We start from the raw sequence: 22,553 nt of genomic DNA, 5'->3' as shown, positions 1-22,553 counted from the left end.
ATGGTATTTTTAGATACAGGTAAACATACTTTAGTAGTATCAGATTTAGCTGAAGAAAGGACCTTACAATTTATCTAATTCTCTAATTTTATAAGTGAGGAAATTTAGTCTTACAAAGATTAAACTTGTTCAGAGTCACACAAATAGTGATAGAATAGGATTTAAACTTAGATTTTCCTGACTCCAGAAAGAATATTCTTTTCACTCTTATTACTCTATTTCTCTAAACTCTAATCTTTTAAAAAATTCTAGAAAATATTCTCTTGTAGTTATTTGATTCATATGAATTATTACATTTATATTTATGGTCTACTTTTTTAAGAGTCTTTAAGAAAATGTGTTACACCAAAAAGTGCATTTTCATTTATATTAATAGTCTATGATTTTACATTCAGATCAAAGAGTCCCTGCCTCTTTATTGTAATGGAGCTCTGTGAAGGGGGTACGTTAAAGAATTGGATTGACAGTAGAAGATGTAAAGTGACAGATAAAACTTTGCCTTTGAATTTTTTTCAACAAATAACAGAAGGAGTAGAATATATACATTCACAAAATTTAATTCACAGAGACCTTAAGGTAAGTTCTAGTAAATTATTTCTTGAATTGAAGTGGAATAATAATATTTTGGAAATTTATAACTGTAAATCATTTTTGTAATTCAATGATGATAAATGTTTTTTTAAATATGTGAAGAAATGAAACTCCAATAACTCAACTAAGTCCCATATCTGCCTCATTGTTAGAGATAACCATAGATATTGACTCTATCTTGCTAAAAGTAGCTATCCAAGATGTTTCATAACTAACTAGTGAATCTCTTCAGTCATCTGACATTGATTATAAAACATGCTTATTGTGGAATATGTAGTATGTCTGGATACTTTGGTTTTGATTAAATGTTTATAGGATAATAGAATTTTATATTTGGGAAGAATTTAAGAGATTATTTAGTTCAAACCTTTCATTTTCCAGATAAGAAAAACTGAAGCTCAGAGGGGTAAGCTCACATAGGTGGTAAATGATAAAGTCAGGATAAGGACTCAGATCTTCTGACAGGAAATCTACTGCTCCTTCTACTAATCTGTGCTGCCTTCAATGCTTCTATTTCAGTGAAGACAAGGAAAATAAAGTCAACAATTTAAAAAACTGACCAAATGTGATTCCTAGTGATGCTCTTTCCAGCACACTGCATATTTGTTACCTCTCTTTAAATTTTTAAAATATATCACAAGAATAGATATAAAATAAATTCTCTTTTTTTCCTTTTAGCCATCTAATATATTTTTAGTAAATAAAATCAAAATAAAGATTGGTGACTTTGGACTTGTAACCTCTTTGAAATGTGAAGCAGATCGGACAAAAAATCAAGGAACACATATTTATATGAGTCCAGAACAGGTAAACAGACTTTTAGTGAATAATATTTATTTAAAGTATTTGCTGGTAAACTATTTCTACATTGCATCCTCTCCCTTTCTTTTTTTACATACCAAATTTGAGTGTAAGAACTATTTATTGGTTTGAAGAGTCTTGTGTTGAGGGGAGACAGAATTTTTACTTTTCCTGACCCCCACCTTTTCCTTCTGTGTTTCATTAAGTGGTCCCTGTACCTACTGATGTCACTGAAGGCTGACCCATCAGTACATTGTCAATATAAGGGAAAAAATTATTCAGGAAGGTTAGCAAATGTTACAAATGTTATCTTGTTTTCTGAACTTCTGTTAGGGAATTTTACTATTTAGTTTGTTTTTTACCCATATTTAGCCCCATTGCACATTTTTATATGACCTGAATTAGAATGAAGAGAACTGGGCATAATATTAATTACAGTCTAGGTCCAGACTTATAAAATGTCTTCAGTTGAGAATTCTCAGTTTTTAAGGTATGTAGGTCAGAATTCTCTATCTTTTTTACGTTTTTTTATTATACTCTAAACTTTAGTAAATTGAACATTGCACATCATTCTCCTGAAGTAGCCAGGGAAATATTTTCTATTAAATATTATTGTGATATTCCCCCCAACAGGCATGCAGATATATAGCTGAATGAGAATAAACACACCATGATATCTCATTTTCTTTCAGAACTATTCCCAAGAATATGGAAATGAAGTGGATATCTTTGCATTGGGATTAATCCTTTTTGAACTTCTTTATATATGTCCCACTCGTCTGGAATTATCAATGGTAAAGAAATAATCCTCATGAAAACATTATTAAATTGGCCTTCAAGTTCCAAGTATTGCTGCTTACAGTATTTCCCATGGATAAGAATGTGGTAAAAAGAGAAGAGGAATTTTTAACCTTTCTGTGTCATGGACCCCTTTGATAATCTGTATAATCCTGTAGATCTCATTCCAGACTAATCCTTTTAAATACATAAATTTAATAACAAACATAATAATAGTTAACATGTAGCACTTGATATCTGTCAGGGACTATGCTAATTGCTTCATAATTATTATCTCATTTGATCCTCACAACAACCTTTAAGAGGTTGTGGTTATTATTATCCCCATTTTACTGATGAAGAAATTGAGGAAAACAGAAGTTAAATGGTATACCCAGTGTCTCATATTTAAGTGTCTGAGGTTGGATTTGAACTCTGTTCTATTTGATTCCAGGTTAGGTTTTCTGTGAATGATATTGAAAAGAAGATATAATTTTGTTTTCCATTCAAGCTCTCAGACCTCTTGAAACTTATTTATGGACCTTTTGGAGCAGGAGTTGTTTATGGACACTGAAGGTTAAGAAATCTGGGTTTGACTACTGTCAATAAATAGAATATGAACTTGCTATTCACTAGACTATGATGGGGGCAGCTAGTTGGAGTTGATAGAATACTGGCCCTAATCCAACCGCAGACATTAATAATGACCTATTTGTATGACCTTAGGCAAGTCACTTAATAACATTGCTTTGCAAAAACCAAAAAAAAAAAAATAGACTATAACTATCTATTGAAAAAAGTATAACTTTTTTTAAGCTTTTGCTCTCCTTTTAGGATTATTCATTTTATTAAATTAGAGGAGTGATTTCTCTTTTTTATAGAAATGTTTTAGGAAAATGGCAACAGATTATTTTCTGTGAATAAATTCATTCTATAATCACTTATGAACTTCCAACAATGACCTAGACCCTGGGTTAAATGTTAAGAGGAAGAGAAAGAAAAGGAAACAATCTCTCCTCTAAAGGGCATAGGTTGCTACTGGTGGTGATGGTAGTGTTAGGACAGGGTCTGGAGGTGAGTATAACTTCCCTCCCTGACCTGGACATATAGTCATTCAGGCAAGGAATTCACCTAGTGTTGGGGAGTATAAATAGGAGATTCCTGACTGATGTATGAACATTATGTGTTCTTACTGAACTGGAAAATAGCAAAAGGAAATACCTTCATTAAAAAAAAATTTCTACAGGTTTGATAAACTCAAAATATTTCTGCTGAGGAAAAGTCTGTAAATAAAAAGTGTTTTCTGACATTTTCAGATATGGGAAAATGTGAGAAATTGTATCTTTCCTGAAGAATTTGTCAAGAAGTACCTAAAGGAGGTATGAATTTTTAAAGAATCAGAACTTTGTTTGTGGCAATATTTAATTTTTCTAACTGAGACTTTTATGATCATTTCAGCAACTGATCATAAGGAAACTACTTTCAAAAGAACCTGAAAAGAGACCCAAAGCATTTGAAATCCTGAAGATACTGAAATCATGGGAGTCTAATATAAAAACTGTAAATTCACGTTCATATTAGGTACTTTATTGATGTGGTTGTACTCTCATATTCCCATCTCTGAAATGTGATTTATTTTGTAATTCTGGAATCCACCGGAGAGCATTATTATTATTGTTATAGTTCAGTCATTTTGGTCCAACTATGACTCCATTTGGGGTTTTCTTGGCAAAGATACTGGAGCGGTCCAGTTCATTTTACAGATGCAGAAACTGAACCAATATGGGATTAAGTGATGACTTGCCCTAATGTGTGACTAATGTTACACATTAGTAAATGTCTGAAGCCAGGTTTGAACTCAGGAAGAGGAGTCTTCCTGACTCCAGGACCTGCACTCTAGACATCTAGACATCTAGACATCTAGCTGACTTAGCATTGGGTGCTCTCTATTTTTTATTGCCATTTAATATTAATTTGGTAGTTCCTTAATTTTTAAATCCATTTTAAAGTTTAGTCAGTTTTTTAAAAGAAGTTTCCTTCTATCATTGATTTTTCTTTGGCTTATTTGTGTTCTTCAAAAGGAAATAAAAGCCTCTGAAATTTGATTTTTACTGATATTTACTCTCATTTCTAAAAAAAAGTATTTAATCATTAAATAGTTCCCAATTACCTGTAAAAAATTTAGCAATTATGTTCAAAAATTTTGAGTTCCAAATTTTCTTCCTCTTTCTTGTACTTCCCTTCTCCTTGAGAAAACAAGCAATTTGATTTCAAAGTCATCACTTAACCCTATATCATCTCAGTTTCCTCATCTGTAAAATGAGCTGGAGAAAGAAATAGCAAATCACTCCATAATTTTTGCCAATATGAGATATAACATTTGAAGTTATACAAAACATTTTCATATCACCTATGTTTAAAATGAAAACACAAATAAAATAATAAAGATCAAGAAATATTTTGAAAGTATGCTTCAATCTGCATTCAGAGTTCATCAGTTCTCTCTTTGGAGGTGGTGGCATTTTTTTTATCAAGGGACCCATGAAGTTGTCTTGAATCATTGTCTTGATCAGAGAAGCTAAGTCTTTCCTAGTTGTTCATTCTTAAAATGTTGTTGCTACTCTGTACAATGTTTTTCTGATTCTGTTCACTCCACTTATCATGGGTTCAGATAAATCTTCCCAGATTTTTCTGAAATTATCTGAATATGTATGTTCTTCCCTTTTTGAGTCAGTTCCAATGAAAGTAAGGTTCAGCTGCTACCTGTCCATTTTCCTGTCCATTATGAAAGTTCTTCCTTTCATGTCTCCTTTATGTGACAAAATTTTCCTATTTATTCCTCTCCTTTTTTCCCTTTCTTCCAATGCATCCCTTTTTCTCACCCTTCAGTTTTTTGAAAGCATCCCATCATAGACAACTTAACCCTGTACACATTATATATATTCCTTCAACCTGCCCTAATAATAATAAAATTCTTAGCATTACAAGTACCATCTTCCCATATAGTAATGTAAATAGTTAAACTTTTTGAATCATTTATGATTTCTCTTTTGTGTCTCCTTTTTTGTTTCTCTTGAGTCTTGTATTTGAAAGTCAAATTTTTATTCAACATTGGTCTTTTTATCAAAAATGCTTGAAACCCTCTATTCATTAAATTCCATTTCTTTCCCTGAAGAATTATACCTAGTTTTTCTCCAGTAGATTATTCATTGTTGTAATACTAACTCCTTTGCTTTCCAGAATATCATATTACAAGCCCTCTGATTATTTAATGTGTAAGTTGCTAAATCTTATGTGATCCTGACTGTGGATCCACAGTATTTGAATTGTTTCTTTCTGGTTGTTTGCAATATTTTCTCCTTGATCTGGGAATTCTGGAATTTGACTATAATATTCCTTAGCTCTTTTAAAAACATAATGATCCAAGACAAATGGTGATGATGTTGTGTCCTTTATTCTTGAAAAAGACCATGACTTCAGGGAGGTGATGTCATGACCAGCATGTGAATTGGATTTGAGTGAAGGGTGTGCTGGGCTAAGTCACCAACATTACTTTTTCCTCTGGAGCCATCTGGGTCCAGTGGCTAGATATGAATCAGGATGACTGGAGATAGCCCTGGATGCAAGGTAATCAAGATTACCTTGATGGTGCAGCTTAGATGGTGCAATGGGTAGAATACTGGCCCTGAAATCAGGAAGACTTGAGTTCAACTATAACCCCAGTATAATTTCTATTTTGGGATCTCTTTTAGAAGGTGATCAGTGAATTCTTTCAACATTTATTTTACTCTCTGGTTCTAGGATATCGAAGCAGTTTTCCTTTATAATTTCTTGAAATTCTGATATCTAAATTTTTTGTTGATTTTGACTTTCAGATAATCCAATAATTCTCCTCAATCTATTTTCCAAGTCAGTTGTTTTTCCAATGAGACACTATAGTTTGATCTTTTTTTTTACTGCTTCTTGATGTCTTTGAAAATCATTAACTTCCCCTTGCCCAGTTGTAATTTTTAAGGAATCAATGAACTTTTTTACCTCATTTTCCCATTTGATCAACTCTTTTTTAAAAAATTTATTTTAACTTATTTTTTAAGGAGTTATATTCATAAGTGAATTTTTGTACCATTTTTCCTACCTGGCCAATTCTGTTTTTTAAGGCGTCATTTTCTTTTTGTTTTTTAGGGTTTTTTTTTTCAAGGTAAATGGGGTTAAGTGGCTTGCCCAAGGCCACACAGATAGGTAATTATTAAGTGTCTGAGACCAGATTTGAACCCAGGTACTCCTGACTTCAGGGCTGGTGCTTTATCCACTGTGCCACCTAGCTGCCCCTAAGGTGTCATTTTCTTTTGAATTTTTGTATCTCTTTCCCCAAGCTGTTAATTGACTTTGCTATTCATTGGCAGAGAGATGGCACAGTGGATAGAGCACTGGCTTTGAAATCAGGAGGACCTGAGTTCAAATCCAGACTCAGACACTTGATACTCTCTAGCTGTGTGACCTTGGGCAAGTCACTTAACCCTGATTGCCTTTCATCCTGGGCTACCTCCAGTCATCCTGATTCATATATGGCCACTGGATCCAGATGATTCTGGAGGAGAAAGTGAGGCTGATGACTTAACATAGCACCCCAATCATTCAAATTCAATTAACATGCTTGACATGGCATCATCTCCCTGATGTCATAATCTCCTTTGAGAATGAAAAGCAAACATCATTATCAATTGACTTTTCATAATTTGGTTCTTTTGCTATAATTTATTTATCTAATCTTTCCTTTACCATTCTTAATTTGAGTTTCAAAATCCTTTTTTGAGCTCTTCTAGGAATCTTGGTGCGTTTGTGCACAATTCACATTTTTCTTCGATGCTTTGCTTGTTGTTTTGACTTCACTGTTTTCTTCTGAGATTGTGTCTTCATCTTCCCTGCCATCTTATTTGCTTTTTATTAATCATGTTCTTTTTATTGTTTTATTGTTGTTGCTTATTTCTCCACTTTATTTCTTGATTGATATGTTATTGTTGTTCTCTATTCCTGGCATGGGAAGGAAAAGGGCTCTGTCTCAAATTTCAGCATTTTTCACACTGCTGTTTTCAGAAGTAGTTTTTGGGTTTTGGAAGTTTTTGGTGATTCCCAGGTAATGTGATTTGGGGAGAGATGTCACTACTCTCCCAAAGAGATCATAAAAAAGGGAGAAGCATATATGTGTGCATAAATATTTATAGCAATCTTTTAAATTGTGGCAAAATATAGGAAATTGAGGGAAGTACCATCAGAATGACTGAAAAAATTGTGATATATATTATGCATTAAGAAATGATAAGCAAGCAAAATACAGAAAGACTTAGAAAGACTTGTACAAATTGATTCAAAGTGAAATGAACAGAACCAGGAAAATTTTGTATGCAACATCAGTAACATTATGTGATGAATTTGTGATGAATGATCAACTGTGAATGACTTAGCTCTTTTTAGAAACATAATGATCAGGACAAGTGGTGATGATGATGATGTTATGCCCTTTATTCTCAAAGAAGACCATGATATCAAGGAGGTGATACCATGACATTCATGTGAATCGGATTTGAGTGAGAGAGTGTTGTGCTAAGTCACCAATATCACTTTCTCCTCTGGAGCTATCTGGGTCCAGTGGCCAGATATGAATCAGGATGACTGGAGATAGCCCTGCATGCAAGGCAATCGAGATAGGTAGATGGAGCAGTGAATAGAATACTGACCCTGAAATCAGGAGGACCTGAGTTCAAACCTGTCCTTAAACACTTGCTAGCTGTGTGATCTTGGGCAAGTCCCTTTACCCTGATTGTCTTAATTCAGAGCTATTTCTCTCTAAGACAAGTGCAAAGGACTTGAAGGTAAATGTCAACCACGTCTAGATAAAGAACTGATGAACTCTGAATGCAGATTGAATCATATCTTTTTTTCACTTTTATTATTCTTTCTTCTTTCACAATTGTGACTAATATGGAAATATGTTTTACCTATATATTACCTATATCAAATTGCCTATGAGAAAAATTATCTTGATATATATTTGGGAAAAAATAAAATGCTATTAAAATAAAAAATTTTTTAAAGTGAACATAATTTTATTATTTTTCAGTCAATTTACATTTATTTTTTCTGTCTTCAACCCATTCCTCACCCCTAATTTAAAAGAAAAAGAAAACATTTGTAACAAATATGCATAGTGAAGCAAAGCAAATTCCCCCATTGGCTATGTCCAAAAATTGTCTCCTACATCTTGAATCCATTACCTCTCTCCATTGTGGCTTTGTTTTTGAAGAGGACCAAGGACATCTTGAGGGAGCTATCTTGATTTGCATATGAATTTGATTTAGGTGAGGCAGAGCTGTGCAAAGTAGTCATCTTCCCATTTCCCTCTGCAGTCAGCAAAGTCCAGTTCCAAGATGCCACCAGGAGGTGGGTAACACACACACACACACACACACACACACACACACACAAACACATCAGTCTCCTGGAATTATGATTGGTCATTGATTGCATTGATCAGATTTCTAAAGCTGATTTAGTTGACATCTATCAATACAATGACCAATCACAATTCCAAGGGATCCACCCATGCTACCCATCTCTGGATGGAGAGGTAATAAATTCAGTATGTAGAATGAGATATTCATTTTGAGGTCAGGGGATCTATTTGAGTGAGCATATCTGTCATGAGTTTTGGGAGTTTTTATTTTGCTCTTTGATGGGAGGGAGGGAACTTTTTTAATTTAAAAAATTGTTAAAAATAAAAGATGAGACATTAAACATGATAATTAAGCACTTAATTTGTGACACAGCCAAAGAATAGAAAAGTGCTTAATAAATATTTGTTGAATTGAATTTTAATATCACTTTAAGGTATACAAAAGACCCTCCTAACAATCATTCTATAAAGTTATACAATAAGATATAATTTAATAGGACATTAAATAAGATACATCTTAGCTTCATGGAGGTTGCATTAATGAGATAGAAGAAATAAGCAAATGCTTACAATATAGGATAAGTTCACAAAAGCCTACCTAAAGACCTATTCTAAGCTTCATTGAGATATAGAAATGATCCTGGGTTCTGGAAATCTATGCCAATGAATCCCAAGCCTTAGTAAATCCTACTAAACTGGAAAAGTTTCAGGTATTCACCTAGAATGTACTATATATTTGTTGTACAAGAACCAGCCCGGCAAAGCCTGCACAGGATCATAACTGGGTTGGCCAGATATTTTGGCCATTGTGACTCTCAAAGACCATCAAATGAGTTGTAGGGGTTTGTAATCTGTCTGTATCAGTAAAGGTGGTACTCAAACCAGTGAAATTATAGAGATCTAGTTTATTGAAGTAAATGCATAAAGAGAGATACAAAAAGCATGCTCTTCTCCCAAGAAAGAAAAGTTATCAGGAGGGAATCAGTGAAGGCTCTGGGAGGGGTTGAAACATAAAGTAGTAGTCAACATTGAAAGAATAAATATTGAATGCTATATGGTGCCATATAGTTCTGCTGAAGTAGGAATTGCTTCTAGCTTAGATGTTTTGTGAGAAGCTTCATGATGGAGGTGTTCTTATTCTCATATTTCAATAATTGCCTCTAAAGTGAGAGGCTGCAGAAATGAGCACTTTCAAAACTGGACCTACTAGAGGAAGCCCTACTATTGCATCTGGGTTCCTGTCAGAGAAAACTAGAAAATGGAATTCTGGACCTGCTGATAACTTGTTTGAATATAGCACAACAACAAGTTCTATAATGCCTCTGTGATTTTCTAGATATTTCTGAAGTCTGTGCTTATTTACTGATTTTCTCAGGGTCAGTGCTTGTGCCAGATATATCTATTTGATAATTTGGAGAAGTGCTGAAGTAAGTGGGAAGAGCCAAAGACAGTGGAAGACCAACTCTAATAAGCTAAGGCAAGATATGGATCATTAGAAAATAAAGAATGCATTGCTACAGATTACCTTCCACAACAAGGAAAAATCTGGGACAAATTCTAGGACTTGTGCAGTCATTGATTTATAACACAAATGGTATGCATGGGTATTTATCTATTGGCTAAGGTGAATTAGCACAGTAGCTCCTCTAGAAGATAGTCATCTAGGACTAACCCTGGTGGGTTTAGGAGGATTCTTTATTAAAATACCTTATGGACTCTCTTATTTTATATTCCTTATTAAATTCTCATGGAAATTAACCCATTCTCAGAGGTGACACATCTCTGGTAACTGGTGGAACAATATCTACAGAATCTAAGTTAGATACTAATTTCATGACCCAAATTAGCAGAGAGGCATTCCATTTCCACTATCTCAGTGCTAGTGGGATTCAAGGTTATCCTTGAAATGGATTGTCTCCCATTTAGAGGTACAAAAAAGGTGAGCAAGAATCATTCTGAGCTTTGGCTTTCCAAAAGATTAGGCAACTAAAAGTCCATAAATACATTTTGACTATGACTGATTGCAAGAAATATTCCATCCAATTCAAATTTTTCCTTTGGCCTATTCATTTATCCAGTTTTGCTAAACCTTATTTTGGCCTTGGATTCCTGAGATAGACTACTCTCTTGGATATCTAAGACTATTTATATATAATTGTGACTGATTGCATTATGAGCTTGCATGGGAACACTGCTTTGCCTCTAATCCATCATGGATTTTTATATCTAAATATCTTTTAGATATTTAGGCACCATAGAAGACACCAAATATCCTATACTTCTAGTGTCAATTATTCACTCATTTAAAGCTATTCTCTATAGTATTATTTGGTCAAATATACTTTCATGAAACTCTTTGATGAATGTTAGATGAAGGATTTCCTGTATTTTTGACTAGCAAGAACAAGCATTTTATCTATTTTAATATGAGACTAAAGCTTTACATTCTCCAAGGAAGCATGCCAGAGAGAGTGAAAAGGGCAAAGAATGAATTCTCCTCCATTTTGTACAAATGCAATGCTGAGACAAAAAAGTGTCAGTTGTGTCTATACACAGTGATTAACTAGAAAACAACCTCAACGCCAGTACTTGATGAGTTCCATGACTTCATGGATTTAGTCATTTCCCTCCACATCTTAGTATATGGTCTTTGTGAATCAAAATAAAAACCAAAATCAGCACTTGACTTTTCCCCCCAGAAATTCAATCTTAGAGTAATGAGTCTTTTTCATTTAGCTAGAATGATCCTCAGGTACCACATAGAATTTATCATTAGATTCTTTCTAGTTTGGTAAGATCTATCAAAGCTTATAAGCTCTACTAACATAGCCTTTGGCAACCTAGGGCCTCCATTTCATAAAAAAAAATTATTTGAATCAGTGAGGGGAATCTGAAAATTATATGTGAAAATTTCACATCAGCTAATTAGATTTTTTCCATTTAGACTGCTAATTGTTTGGAGGCCAGAGTGAAACAAAGACTCTTTTTGGAATTTCCATAGTCCATAGCAACCAGTATGTATTTGTTGACTGATTGATTCTCATAGAATTTTTAAACCAATTGAACATTTTACAGATCACCTATCTATTTAATTGAAATATTCAAGTTCTCTGGGGTCAATTTGCTGGCATGTACTTTGCTAAATCTATTTCTGGATCATTACCATTTTATAATAATAAATACTTTTGTGGTTGTGTAGAGCTGAGAGCTGCATTGAATCTTGGTTATGGTAATTAATAGTTATGAGACTAGTTGAACCTCAGTTTCTTCATCAGTCAAATGTGTATACTAAAGGTACTAGGCTAGTTCACAGGGTTGCTGTGAGTGGAGGATTTTGTCAACCTTCAAATACTATAGAAATGTTGAGTTGCTATTATAATTATGTAATTTTTTCCTCTTATGCTAGAATTTATTTCTTAATCATTAAATTTTAAATACCTTCATTTCAACATATTTGAATATATGCATACATATCTCTCTGAACACCTATACATGAAAATATACATGTATGTATACATTTAAGGTCACACTCACAGTAATAGATCCTATTTTTCTGAACATATGTATTACATAATCCCCTTTCCTCCCCTGAGGATTACCTCCTATAACAAAGAATAGAAGGGATAAAAGCAGTTTAAAAAAATCTAAACAACATTTCTTTTGCATCTGATGGTATATGTGTCTATATCCACATCCACTGATCCTCACCTCTGCAAATACAAAAGGAAGGTACATTTCCTCATATAATTTTTGAGACCAAACTTGGCTATTATAGTTTTTGGTTCTGTAAACTTTTGCTTTCTATTGTCATTATACATACATACATACATACATACATACATACATACATATATATATATAAATACACACACACATAGTTTTCTTGATTTTGCTCACTTCATATTTTATTAATTATTCTAAGTCTCATGATTATTTGTATTTTTTCATATTGATCATTTCTTACACAATAGTAGTATTCCACTGTATTCATGTGCTACAGTTTGTTTAGTCATTCCCCAATTGTGGGTATCTACTTTGTTTCTAGTTCTCTGGTACCACAAAACTGTATTGCTATAAATATTTGTATGTGTATGGGCCCTTTCTGTCTTTCTTATTGGAGTAAATGTCAAGTAATAGTATCTCTGAATCAAAGACCTTTGTAATTAAATCTTGATATATTGAACATACTAAATACTTTTGATTCATACCTATTAATAGAGACATAGATAGTTGTAAACTGAATGAATATCGTATTGTTCTAAGTCATCACAGGAAAGCATAAAGAAAAGTATGTACAGTTCCCCACCACTTATACTATTCTATTAAGCTGCTAACCTGATTAAAAGGAACAATCATTTTGGAATTTCAATATCAGTGAGCCTTCCAAATAGTCATGCATGTCTGGTAAGCAGTAAAGAAAATTGTCTTCATTTTTTTAGCTGTCTTTTTTTGGGATATTGAATACCACTGTGTGATATTCACTTACCTTGCTGAACTAAAAAATGTCCATTAGCCTCCAGTGTAAAATAAAAATTTGGATATGGCAGGAAAAGCCATCTTCTGGATCATTTTTCTAGAGCAGAAATCCAGTATTATTTCTTAAAAACTTTGAAAAAGTACAGAGACAACATGAACCAACCAAATGACAATGAAGTATATGTTCATATTTGAAAATGACTTAAAATGTCCAGTTTGTTTTTATAGTACCATTAAAACCGGAAATAAACACTTTTAGTGATCCTTTTTATTTTCTAATAAAGCACTCTATGCTGCTTATTCATGAAACAATTAAAAGTCTGTAGATAGATTTTGAATTACTGTTTGTCATGCAAGTCTTTATTTTTCAGCTTCATGTTGAAAATAAATCTTAATAAGAAATGTCTCACTCCCTAAGGCTGGTTTACCTCTAGGGCAATCCCAGGAATGTAATAGAACATAAAATACTCCCAAAGCACCTCCATCACCAGTCTGCAGATCTGCCAAATGGGGCGGCTAGGTGGTGTAGTGGATAAAGCACCGGCCTTGGAGTCAGGAGTACCTGGGTTCAAATCCGGTCTATAATTATCTAGCTGTGTGGTCTTGGACAAGCCACTTAACCCCCTTTGCCTTGCAAAAACCTAAAAAAAAAAGTTGTAAAAAAAAGTTGAAATTTTTTCAGGCTAAATTATAGGATTGGGTATTGTGATGGTCAGTAGAGATAAGGGAGGAGAACTTTACTATTGTTCAGAAAGCATAACAACTCCAGTATTTAATACTCATTCCAATATCCTTCTTGAGGACAGAGACTATATTCCTGTTTTTTTAACCTCTATATCCAATGGTTGGTCCAGTGCCTAACACTTAATAGGTGTTAATAAATGCTGATTCAGTTAAATTCATACAGTATTCCCTAAATCAGGGATTCTTAACTTCTGTGTGTGTGCTGTATGTATGTGTGATGAACTCCTCTGTGGAAGCATGTAGATACTTTCTCAATAATGTTTTTATATTTTAAATTAAAGAAAACAATAAGATTATAAAAGAAAGTAATTGCGTTGAAATAATTATGCAATTTTTTAAAACAATCATGGACTCCTGGTTAAGGGGCCCCTATCCTAAGCTGTCACTGGGCCTGAGGGATATGTCAGGATAGTCAATGGAGCTAGGTGACAATTTTCTTCTTTTTGTGCTTGAATATTAAAAAAGAATTACCTTTCTCTTTTAATTTAGGCTTCGTAATTGATTTACTTTGCATTTATTTTATATTTATCACATATACTTATGTTGTTTCCCATATTAGAATTAAAAGCTCCCCGAGGGCATGGACCATTCCCATTTTCCTTTATACCTCCAATATTTGACCAGGAGTGCCTTGATCCATAGAAAATGCATAATCTTTGTTAATTGAGTCATTGAATGCTGACTAATTTGACAGAAAAATATGAGAGGGTTGTAAGGAAGTTATGGTACACTAATGTTCTGTAATACTAGAGCAAACTAAGATACTTAAATATAGGGATATAAATAAGGAATAGAAAGATCTTTATGAATTGTTCAAAGCAAAAAAAGACAAAAACAGAAGAATAGAAGATATGCTAATAGTCATATTAGAGGAAATAGAGTGGGAATGAATCCATAAGAATCTTTTTTTAATAGAATCTTGATAGCGATTTAGAAAGAATGATTGCAATTTTTTTTGGCATTTTATGCATTGAAATTCATTTATTTGAATGCATATACCTGTATAGAAATCCCAATGGGTTGTATGGATATTTAGTATTAATTAAAAAATAAAAGTACAGATTGAGTATATATTATGTTTCCGGTACTATGTAAGAAACTATGAAGCATTAGACACAAACTCCTATCATCTAAGGGTTTTAATCTAGTATCCAAGGATATCATCAATGGATCAATTTCAGAGAGTCTGGATACTTGGAGAAACCTTTATAATTCTATGTATTTTATTTATACATTTAAAAATGTAATTCTGAGAAGAGCTCTATGTATATGCTTGACCAGACTACCAAAAGGGTCTATGACCCAGAAAATATTAAGAACTGCTGTTCTAAGGGTATGTCAATCATATTGAGGAGACAAGAAGTCACATGAAACAAAATACAAAATAGCATACGATTGTTAGTGTGTGGCACAAGTTGCAATTCAAGATATCACCTTTCTGATGTCACTGTAACTGCACAACAATCTGTGAGTAGAGGTAACTTCTCCCCACTCCCACTAGTGGCCATTTCCAATTGGGCAATGCTATTTCCTCCCTCTCTCCTCCTTTTTTTCCTTCTTCCTTGCGCATAGTTCTCTTTCTTTACACATGGTTTTGATTGCTTAAACTTCACAGAATATCTTGGGGTTTGTGTGCCAGACTTTTTTTCCTTTTTTATTTGTTTATATATTCTATGATTAAAAAAAGAAAAACACCTGAGACAATTAATTCTTTTATCTCCCCTAATTTTTATTCATGATTTCTTGAAATACAGCTCTTGTAAACAAGGTTTTGATGAAGCCCTCCGGGCTTCAAATGGAACTACTTAGGTATACCTTTAAACCCAAATCACACTGGTTTTTTCTGATTGTCCAATAATGGGTCCCAGCCCAAGCCTCCTCACTTGCTCACTGTTTTGATTGCTCAGAGTGAGTGTAAACAGCGATTATTTCTATTCTGGCCAGAAACTCTTGAGGATCTTTCTCATCCACAATGATTCTTTTGGGAAGTCAAACTAGACCATCTTTTGCCTCAGTTCCTATCTAGCTTTTAATCACTAAATGAGTGTTCCCCCTTGGAAAAAAAAAAGCAAAATCAAAAATGAAGACAGGAAAGACCTTAGCTTGAAAAGGCCAAGGCCTCCCATTTCATCCAGGCACATAGCCAATCATCCTGATCTTTACCTTGTTACTGATCTATGATGACTCTGGAGAAGACAGTGAGGCTGATGACTTTCACAGCCCTGGCTCATAGATATCCAATTCACTTACAAGTCAAGACATCACTCTCCTGATGTCCTTGGTTTTCTTCAACAATGACTTAGTATCCTATTATCCCCAGCTCTGCTTATCAATCAATGTTGGTGGAAGTTCCACTGGGGAAAGAAACACTAAAAATTAATACACTTAATGTATTAACTGGCTCTTTGTCACATATTCCTGTCTGCAAATTGTCACTTGCTTCTTGGGGAAAAATTGAGATGCAAAAGTCCCACCTCTTTTGCTGAAGGAGGTCTATCTATATTGTCTTAAAGTTACCTATAAGTCATTCCCATTTTGAAGCCATTGTTAATCTTTTATGATCAACCTATCAATATGGTATTACTTTGAAGTACTTATAATAAACTCCTTTTAATTCTCTTTGCCCTGAGTTTTACCTTGTTAATCAGAGAAAAATGTAAATGAATAAGTTTCTTTTTAACAATACAAATAAGAAATGTATAGATATTGGAGATAATCAGGAGGGAAGACACTAAAAGGGGATGGAAAAGGCTCCTTATAGGACATTTTTGCTGAGACTTGAAAACTATGAGCTGGTGAAAACTGGCTTGATTAGTATATCTGCAGACTCTTAAGATGTCACATATGTCTACCCTTCACTCCTCACTCTTAGATAATTTATAAAATACTCATTTTTAAAAAACAAAAAGACAGTAAACATTAAGTTTTTGTTTTCACAATATCTTATTTTGGTTCTGAAATCAGATCAAAAATATTTTACTACTTTAACATCAATTTGATGATCATTAATAAAGGTATATATATATTTATTTTTTATATATGTATGTATATGTGTATATATATACTCCTTTATAAAAATAAGCTTGATATACTTAGGATTCCAAACAATAACAGCAGTGGACCTAACTCCCCAAGGGTCACATGCCTTGAGTCTTATATATATCACTAGCAACAAATCAAGTTGAATAAACTCATTTTTAATTAGGTAATAAGACAGAGTCCCATTGTCATGTTGTTTATAGCTAAAAACTATTGATTTGACAATGAGGGGTTATGGGCCTTCAAATGAAATGTGAAATAAATTAAATGTTTGAGTCTTACTATGTGATATCCTCTCCTAGGGGTTGAAGAAAGAAAAGGGCCACACACTGAGGCTCTTCCCTGTTGGCATTTTTACTCCCACCTCTGTGAATATTACCTCTGTAATAGTTTTGTCAGCTTGTTATCCATATGTGATCCTGTGACTTTTCAAATCTCCTGCTATATTGAAATGAAGATGGTCAGGAAATGGAGATGAGAGAATTCCAAGCATGGGAGACATGTTAAGGAAAATCCATAGAGTCAGGAGATGAAGTTTTATATAAGGAACAGAAATAAAGTTCAGTGTCACTGGATCAGAGTATGTGAGTATATAGTTAGGTTTAAAACTAATAAGGGTGGGGGCAGGTTTTCTACTTGACCTTTGAATTTGCCAAAAAGGAGAATGACATGGTCAGATCTGAGCTTTAGTTAGACTGTGATAGTTGAGTGGAAGATAGAACTGGAATGGGGAAGGACTTGAGTGAGGAAAATCAACCAGAAGGCTAGTACAAGTCTAGACATGAGGACTTGCACAAGAATGGTAGTGGTATCAGAAGAGATGTTACATGTATAATTGACAACACTTGGCAACAGATTGCATATGAGGGGTAAGAGACAGTGAAGAGTCAAGGATAACACATAGATTGAAAACCTGGGTTACTAGGATGATAGTGTAACCTCTGCAAAAATAGGAAAGTCAGGTAGTGGGGAATACTTATGGGTAAAGATGAGTTCAGTTTTGGATATGTTGATTTTAAGATGTTTGGAACAACCAATTTGATATATACAAACGTGATATATATAGTTAGGTTAGCATTTAGGGATGGATAAGTACCTCTGGGAATCATGGTCACAGGGATGACAATGAAATTCATGGAAGCTGATGAGATCACTGAATGAAACAGTTTGGAAGACCTAGAGGAGTGGTCTGACAAGTGAATCAGGAAAGAATAATGCCATGGAAACCTAGGTAGTAAGGGAGAAACAATTAAAATTCGTATAAAACAGTTTTGGTTTCTAAAGTGCTTTATATGTATTATCTCAGTTGAAGAACATGTCACTTTACTCTTTTAAAGGCACTTATTTCTTAGAGAATCAGAAACGGCATGCTTAAATTCAGAATAGAGAGATTTGAAATCAGCAAGACCTGCCTCTGAATGCTGTCTTGGGCTCTTAAAAGCTGTGTTAAATTGGGGCAGGTCACTTAAGTCTTCATTAAGAAAATTGAGTTTCTTGGTTTCTAATGATAGCACTTTGCAAACCTAGTTTGGCAGACAAAGAGTAAATGCTTTACAAATATTTTATTTTATATATGTATATAAAATATAGTGAATACAGTAAGCATATGAAAACCATGGAATATGGTTTATAGCACAAGTCAAAGGGAAAAATATTCTATTATTTCTTACTGTTTTGCTAGTTTTTGAAAAAACTGATGGAAATAATAATAGTGGTAGTGTTTATATAACACTGTAGGGTTTGCAAAGTTCTTTGAAAATATTATATTATTTTATCCTCAGAACAAGCCTGGTTGTGGGGGGAGGTACTATCATCAACGATTTACAGATATGGGGTAGTGAGATGGTGTAGTGGATAGAGCACTGGCCCTGAAGTCAAGAGAACCTGAGTTCAAATCTGAACTCAGACACTTAATAATTACCTGTGTGACCCTGGGCAAGTCACTTAACCCCATTGCCTTGAAAAAAAAAACAATTTACAGATGAGGAAACTGAGGCAGGAAGAAGTTAAGTGACTAAGAGATTTGCCCAGGATCATATAGCAATTAAGTTATCTAAGACTGGATTTCAACTCAGGTCTTTCAGATTCCAGGTCCAGTGATATTATCCATTGAACCAAATACCTCATGATTTAAATATGAAAAAAATACACCAAACAAGTTAAAATTCAAAAACTTTTTATGTATATTTATATTCAAGAGAACATGAATAGTTTAAAAATATGACAAATATTTTCTCTGATACAGGAAGATTTTATATCTTATATCAACTTTAGAAAAGGATAACATTTTGCTAAGGGCTATTAAAATCTGTTATCAGAGAGTGAAGAGGAAGAGAATGAAGGTTAAGAAGTTTTAAAAACATTTTTCATTTGAGTCTTTTTGAGTGGTAGTGAAGAAATTTGACTTGGAAGTAGGTGATCTATTTGTATTCCTGCCTATGGTTTTCATTAGTTACACCTGCTTCAAATATAAGTTGGTATAACAACCTTGAAATTATCAAATTCAAGATCAATTAATCCAGAAATTTTTTGGACCCTCTTCAATTATCTTCACATAATTGAATTATATCTTCTCCCAGATTTAGGTTAAAACTAAACATTTCAGACATTGTTTGCTGGTTTCTGTTTCTTAAGATTAGAAGCATGTTTTACTTTCCTAAGTAAAATGGTTTATATCTGACATTTCTGATCCTATGGCTCTTTGTATTGAAAAGTCTTTTTGCTCCTACTTCCTCTGGTACTATTGGACAACCTAAATCTGGTCTGCCCTCATACACCCAAACTTCCATTGTTATATGCCCTCCCCTGAAGGTCCCTGATTCAAAATTATTCTCTCAGTTGAGGAATTGTCTTTATGATTCTGAGGCTCCAGATGATTAGAGAGGAAATAGTATTCATAAGCAAAATGGTAGAAATAATAAGACTTGAGTGGACAGAAAGATGGGAAAGAGGAGAATCACAGAATTTCAGAGTTGGAAGGGACCTCTGCAGCTATCTGGTACAAAATCCCAAGGCATGACATTTTTGACAAGGGGTTATCCAACTTTGATTTGAAGACTCCAATGAAAAGGAACACTGTTTGATCTGAAATAATTCATTATAGTTTTGGACATCTTTAAATAATTAGAATTTTCCTAATATAACTTCACTTTTATATCTATCTTTGCTATTCCTACCCATTTTTTTTTAACTGATTCTGAGAAAGAAACTCTATATAAAGATAGGTAGACTCTTTTTTAAAAAGGGTGATTCTGGACATATTCCACAACACATTTCAAAGGATTTTCAGTCACTACAAGTATTAAGAATTTTGCTATTTCTCATAGAAGGAAGTCTAGTGGAGGATTTATGGAGGAAAATGGGAGATGTGCTTGTCTTTCTGGAGGATATATGGATAATCTAAAGTTTCTTATTCTTTTGTGGATAAGAAGAACTGGTGAATTTACAGTTAGTTTAACAGGACAGTATTGATAAATGACCCTATCAACATGGAAGGATAGTTTTTAGTGGAATGCCAAGGGGCTCTGTCATTGCCCTTTTCTAAATTGTTATCAAAGATTTCACCAAAAATAGAGAAGCTCTATTTACCAAATCTGTAGAGCATAAAAGTAGGACTTTAAGAAAGATAATAAGATGACCTTGAAAGGCTAGAATGTCACTTCAGATCCAACAGGACAAAATATTAAAAGAATAAATACAAAATCTTTTATTTTATTCCAAAGAATAAATTGAATAAATAAGGACATGGGAGGTTTGGTTTAAGAGTATAAAAAAGATAAAGATTTTAGAAGGCCATAAGTTAACAGGGTGACAATATGATATGGCTGCTAAAAAGGGTGATAAGATCTTAGAATGCATTTGTAGAAATACAGTGTCTTCATCATAGGAAATAAAACTATCATTTTCTTCTATTCTGAGTAAATCACAACTGGATTATTTCTTTGTTTTGGAGAGTATCTTTGGTATGGACATAAACAAACTGGAATACTTCAAGGAAGGTCAAAAAAAATCTGAAAATTATATTAAGTTGAGGAACAAATGAAAGACATGAGGATATTTCTTGTGGAACTGTGATTAAAGGGAGAAATAATAACTCCCTCAAGTATGTGAAGTCCTGTCACATAGTTGCTTTAGAGTTTAGATCAGTGGGACAACAACTCAACATTTCTATAGTATAGGCAGCTTATGGGTATAATGAAAAGCAAAGCTGTGAAACAAAGGATTGAGTTCTATGTCACTAAAAGTACTCGAAAAGGTTGTTGTGGAAGGGTTTCCTATAATGAACAGGATGTTAGATTAGGCTATGTCTAAGATCCTTTCCCATTTTTAGGGGTCTGTCTGAAAATCTCCAAACAATTTGCTTACCAAAACAGTGGAAAGAGTCAAAATTCTCATAATTACCTTGCCCTAAATCCACAGCCAAGAGCTGAAAATTTCTAGAACTTTGATGGAAGAGAGTGCTTGATGATCACACAGTATGTTTATAAATACTAATTGCCATTTTCCATGGCATTTTTTGCTTTTAAATAGCTTCTTATTATTTTCACATATTGATGAATGATTCTATTACCCTAGTTATATAAAACAAAAACAAATAACTTTATTATCTCATATTCTTAATTGCCCTGATCAACAAATATGTGAAATTTTAAATGTTCAACCACAAAAAAGCATTAAGGAAACATTAACATTTTCTAGGTCCCATTTTAATAGGAAAATTTTTAGTCATGATCTGCAGAAGTTGGTCCAGGGCAGTTCAAAGATAAATCTTCTTCATCTGTAATTAGAGAAGGAAAAACTTTTAAAAAATTATTTATGATTATACTTAGCTTTATAAAAAGTTCACTGCAGTAAAATATATTTCAAATAAAGAAATTAAAGGTTTAAAAATCCTTAAAAAATTAGTTTAAAAGAACAAGAAATAAACTGGGCATCTGGGGTTAGTTACTGTAGCAGAATTCCACCATTAGCTCTTAGATTCTGTCCCCTCTCCTGTTTTCTCCAGCAGACTGTCACCAGGACCATCCTCTCCTCTAATTTTCAATCTCACACCTTTTATTTTATGATCACTTTCTGACTTCACTTGTTCCCATGGGTTCAAGAAACATCTGTACAACTGATTCTTAAATCTATATCCATCCCAAGTCTCTGTCTTAAGTTTCAATCACACTAATCCCAATAGCTTCAAGATACTTCAAGTTAGTTGCCATCTATACATCTCAAACTTAACAAGTTTAAACAGAATTTGTCTGCTTTCCCCTTACCCTATTAATAGTCATCAAGACTTGCATTACTCAGTGTCAATCCTTAACTCCTCACTTTATTCACCTCATCTAATCTATTGCTAAGTCTTGCTGTTTTTACCTTCAAAATGTCTTTTTTATGTACTCTATTCTCCACTCTCAATTACCACCTTTGTTCTGGCTCTGGATTGCAATAACTTTTTTTTTCAGAGTGATTAAAATGGTTTTTATTAAGCTATCTTAACAAAATGGCACACCTTTCTCATGGTGGGAGAGAGGGGTGGGGAAATCCCAACATACAAGCTCTTTCATGCACTTTGAAAGACTTTATTCCGGCCCTATTTATGCCATTCATAGGCTGGAGTCACAAATCTAATTGATACATTGGTTCCTATATGTTTCCCCACCCTGCTCATTAGAGCAATGAGAAA

The 22,553-nt window shown here is 33.6% G+C and overlaps 2 protein-coding genes across 12 annotated transcripts in view; one reads left to right on the top strand and one right to left on the bottom strand.

The window, feature by feature from the left end:
* Window positions 1–13,351, top strand: part of EIF2AK2 (eukaryotic translation initiation factor 2 alpha kinase 2) — an 86,514-nt gene extending 73,163 nt beyond the window's left edge. For 4 of the 5 annotated variants that reach the window (XM_074209715.1, XM_074209712.1, XM_074209714.1 and 1 more), the window contains exons 14-18: window positions 396–576; window positions 1,270–1,398; window positions 2,085–2,186; window positions 3,486–3,548; window positions 3,628–13,351. In XM_074209715.1, coding sequence (XP_074065816.1) covers window positions 396–576; window positions 1,270–1,398; window positions 2,085–2,186; window positions 3,486–3,548; window positions 3,628–3,750 — 598 coding nt within the window. In that variant the 3' untranslated portion in view covers window positions 3,751–13,351. Of the gene's footprint in view, window positions 1–395; window positions 577–1,269; window positions 1,399–2,084; window positions 2,187–3,485 lie in introns of all 5 variants that reach the window. The other variant, XM_074209716.1, reaches the window with a different exon arrangement.
* Window positions 13,352–21,563: 8,212 nt separating this feature from the next.
* Window positions 21,564–22,553, bottom strand: part of GPATCH11 (G-patch domain containing 11) — a 33,998-nt gene continuing 33,008 nt past the window's right edge. For all 7 annotated transcript variants that reach the window (XM_074209710.1, XM_074209711.1, XM_074209709.1 and 4 more), the window contains one exon: window positions 21,564–21,656. In XM_074209710.1, the coding sequence (XP_074065811.1) occupies window positions 21,601–21,656 (56 nt within the window). In that variant the 3' untranslated portion in view covers window positions 21,564–21,600. The remainder of the gene's footprint in view (window positions 21,657–22,553) is intronic.

Source organism: Macrotis lagotis, chromosome 1, assembly GCF_037893015.1.
Source record: "Macrotis lagotis isolate mMagLag1 chromosome 1, bilby.v1.9.chrom.fasta, whole genome shotgun sequence".
Classification (NCBI taxonomy): Eukaryota; Metazoa; Chordata; class Mammalia; order Peramelemorphia; family Peramelidae; genus Macrotis; species Macrotis lagotis.
This window is presented reverse-complemented; position numbering and strand designations above follow the sequence as displayed.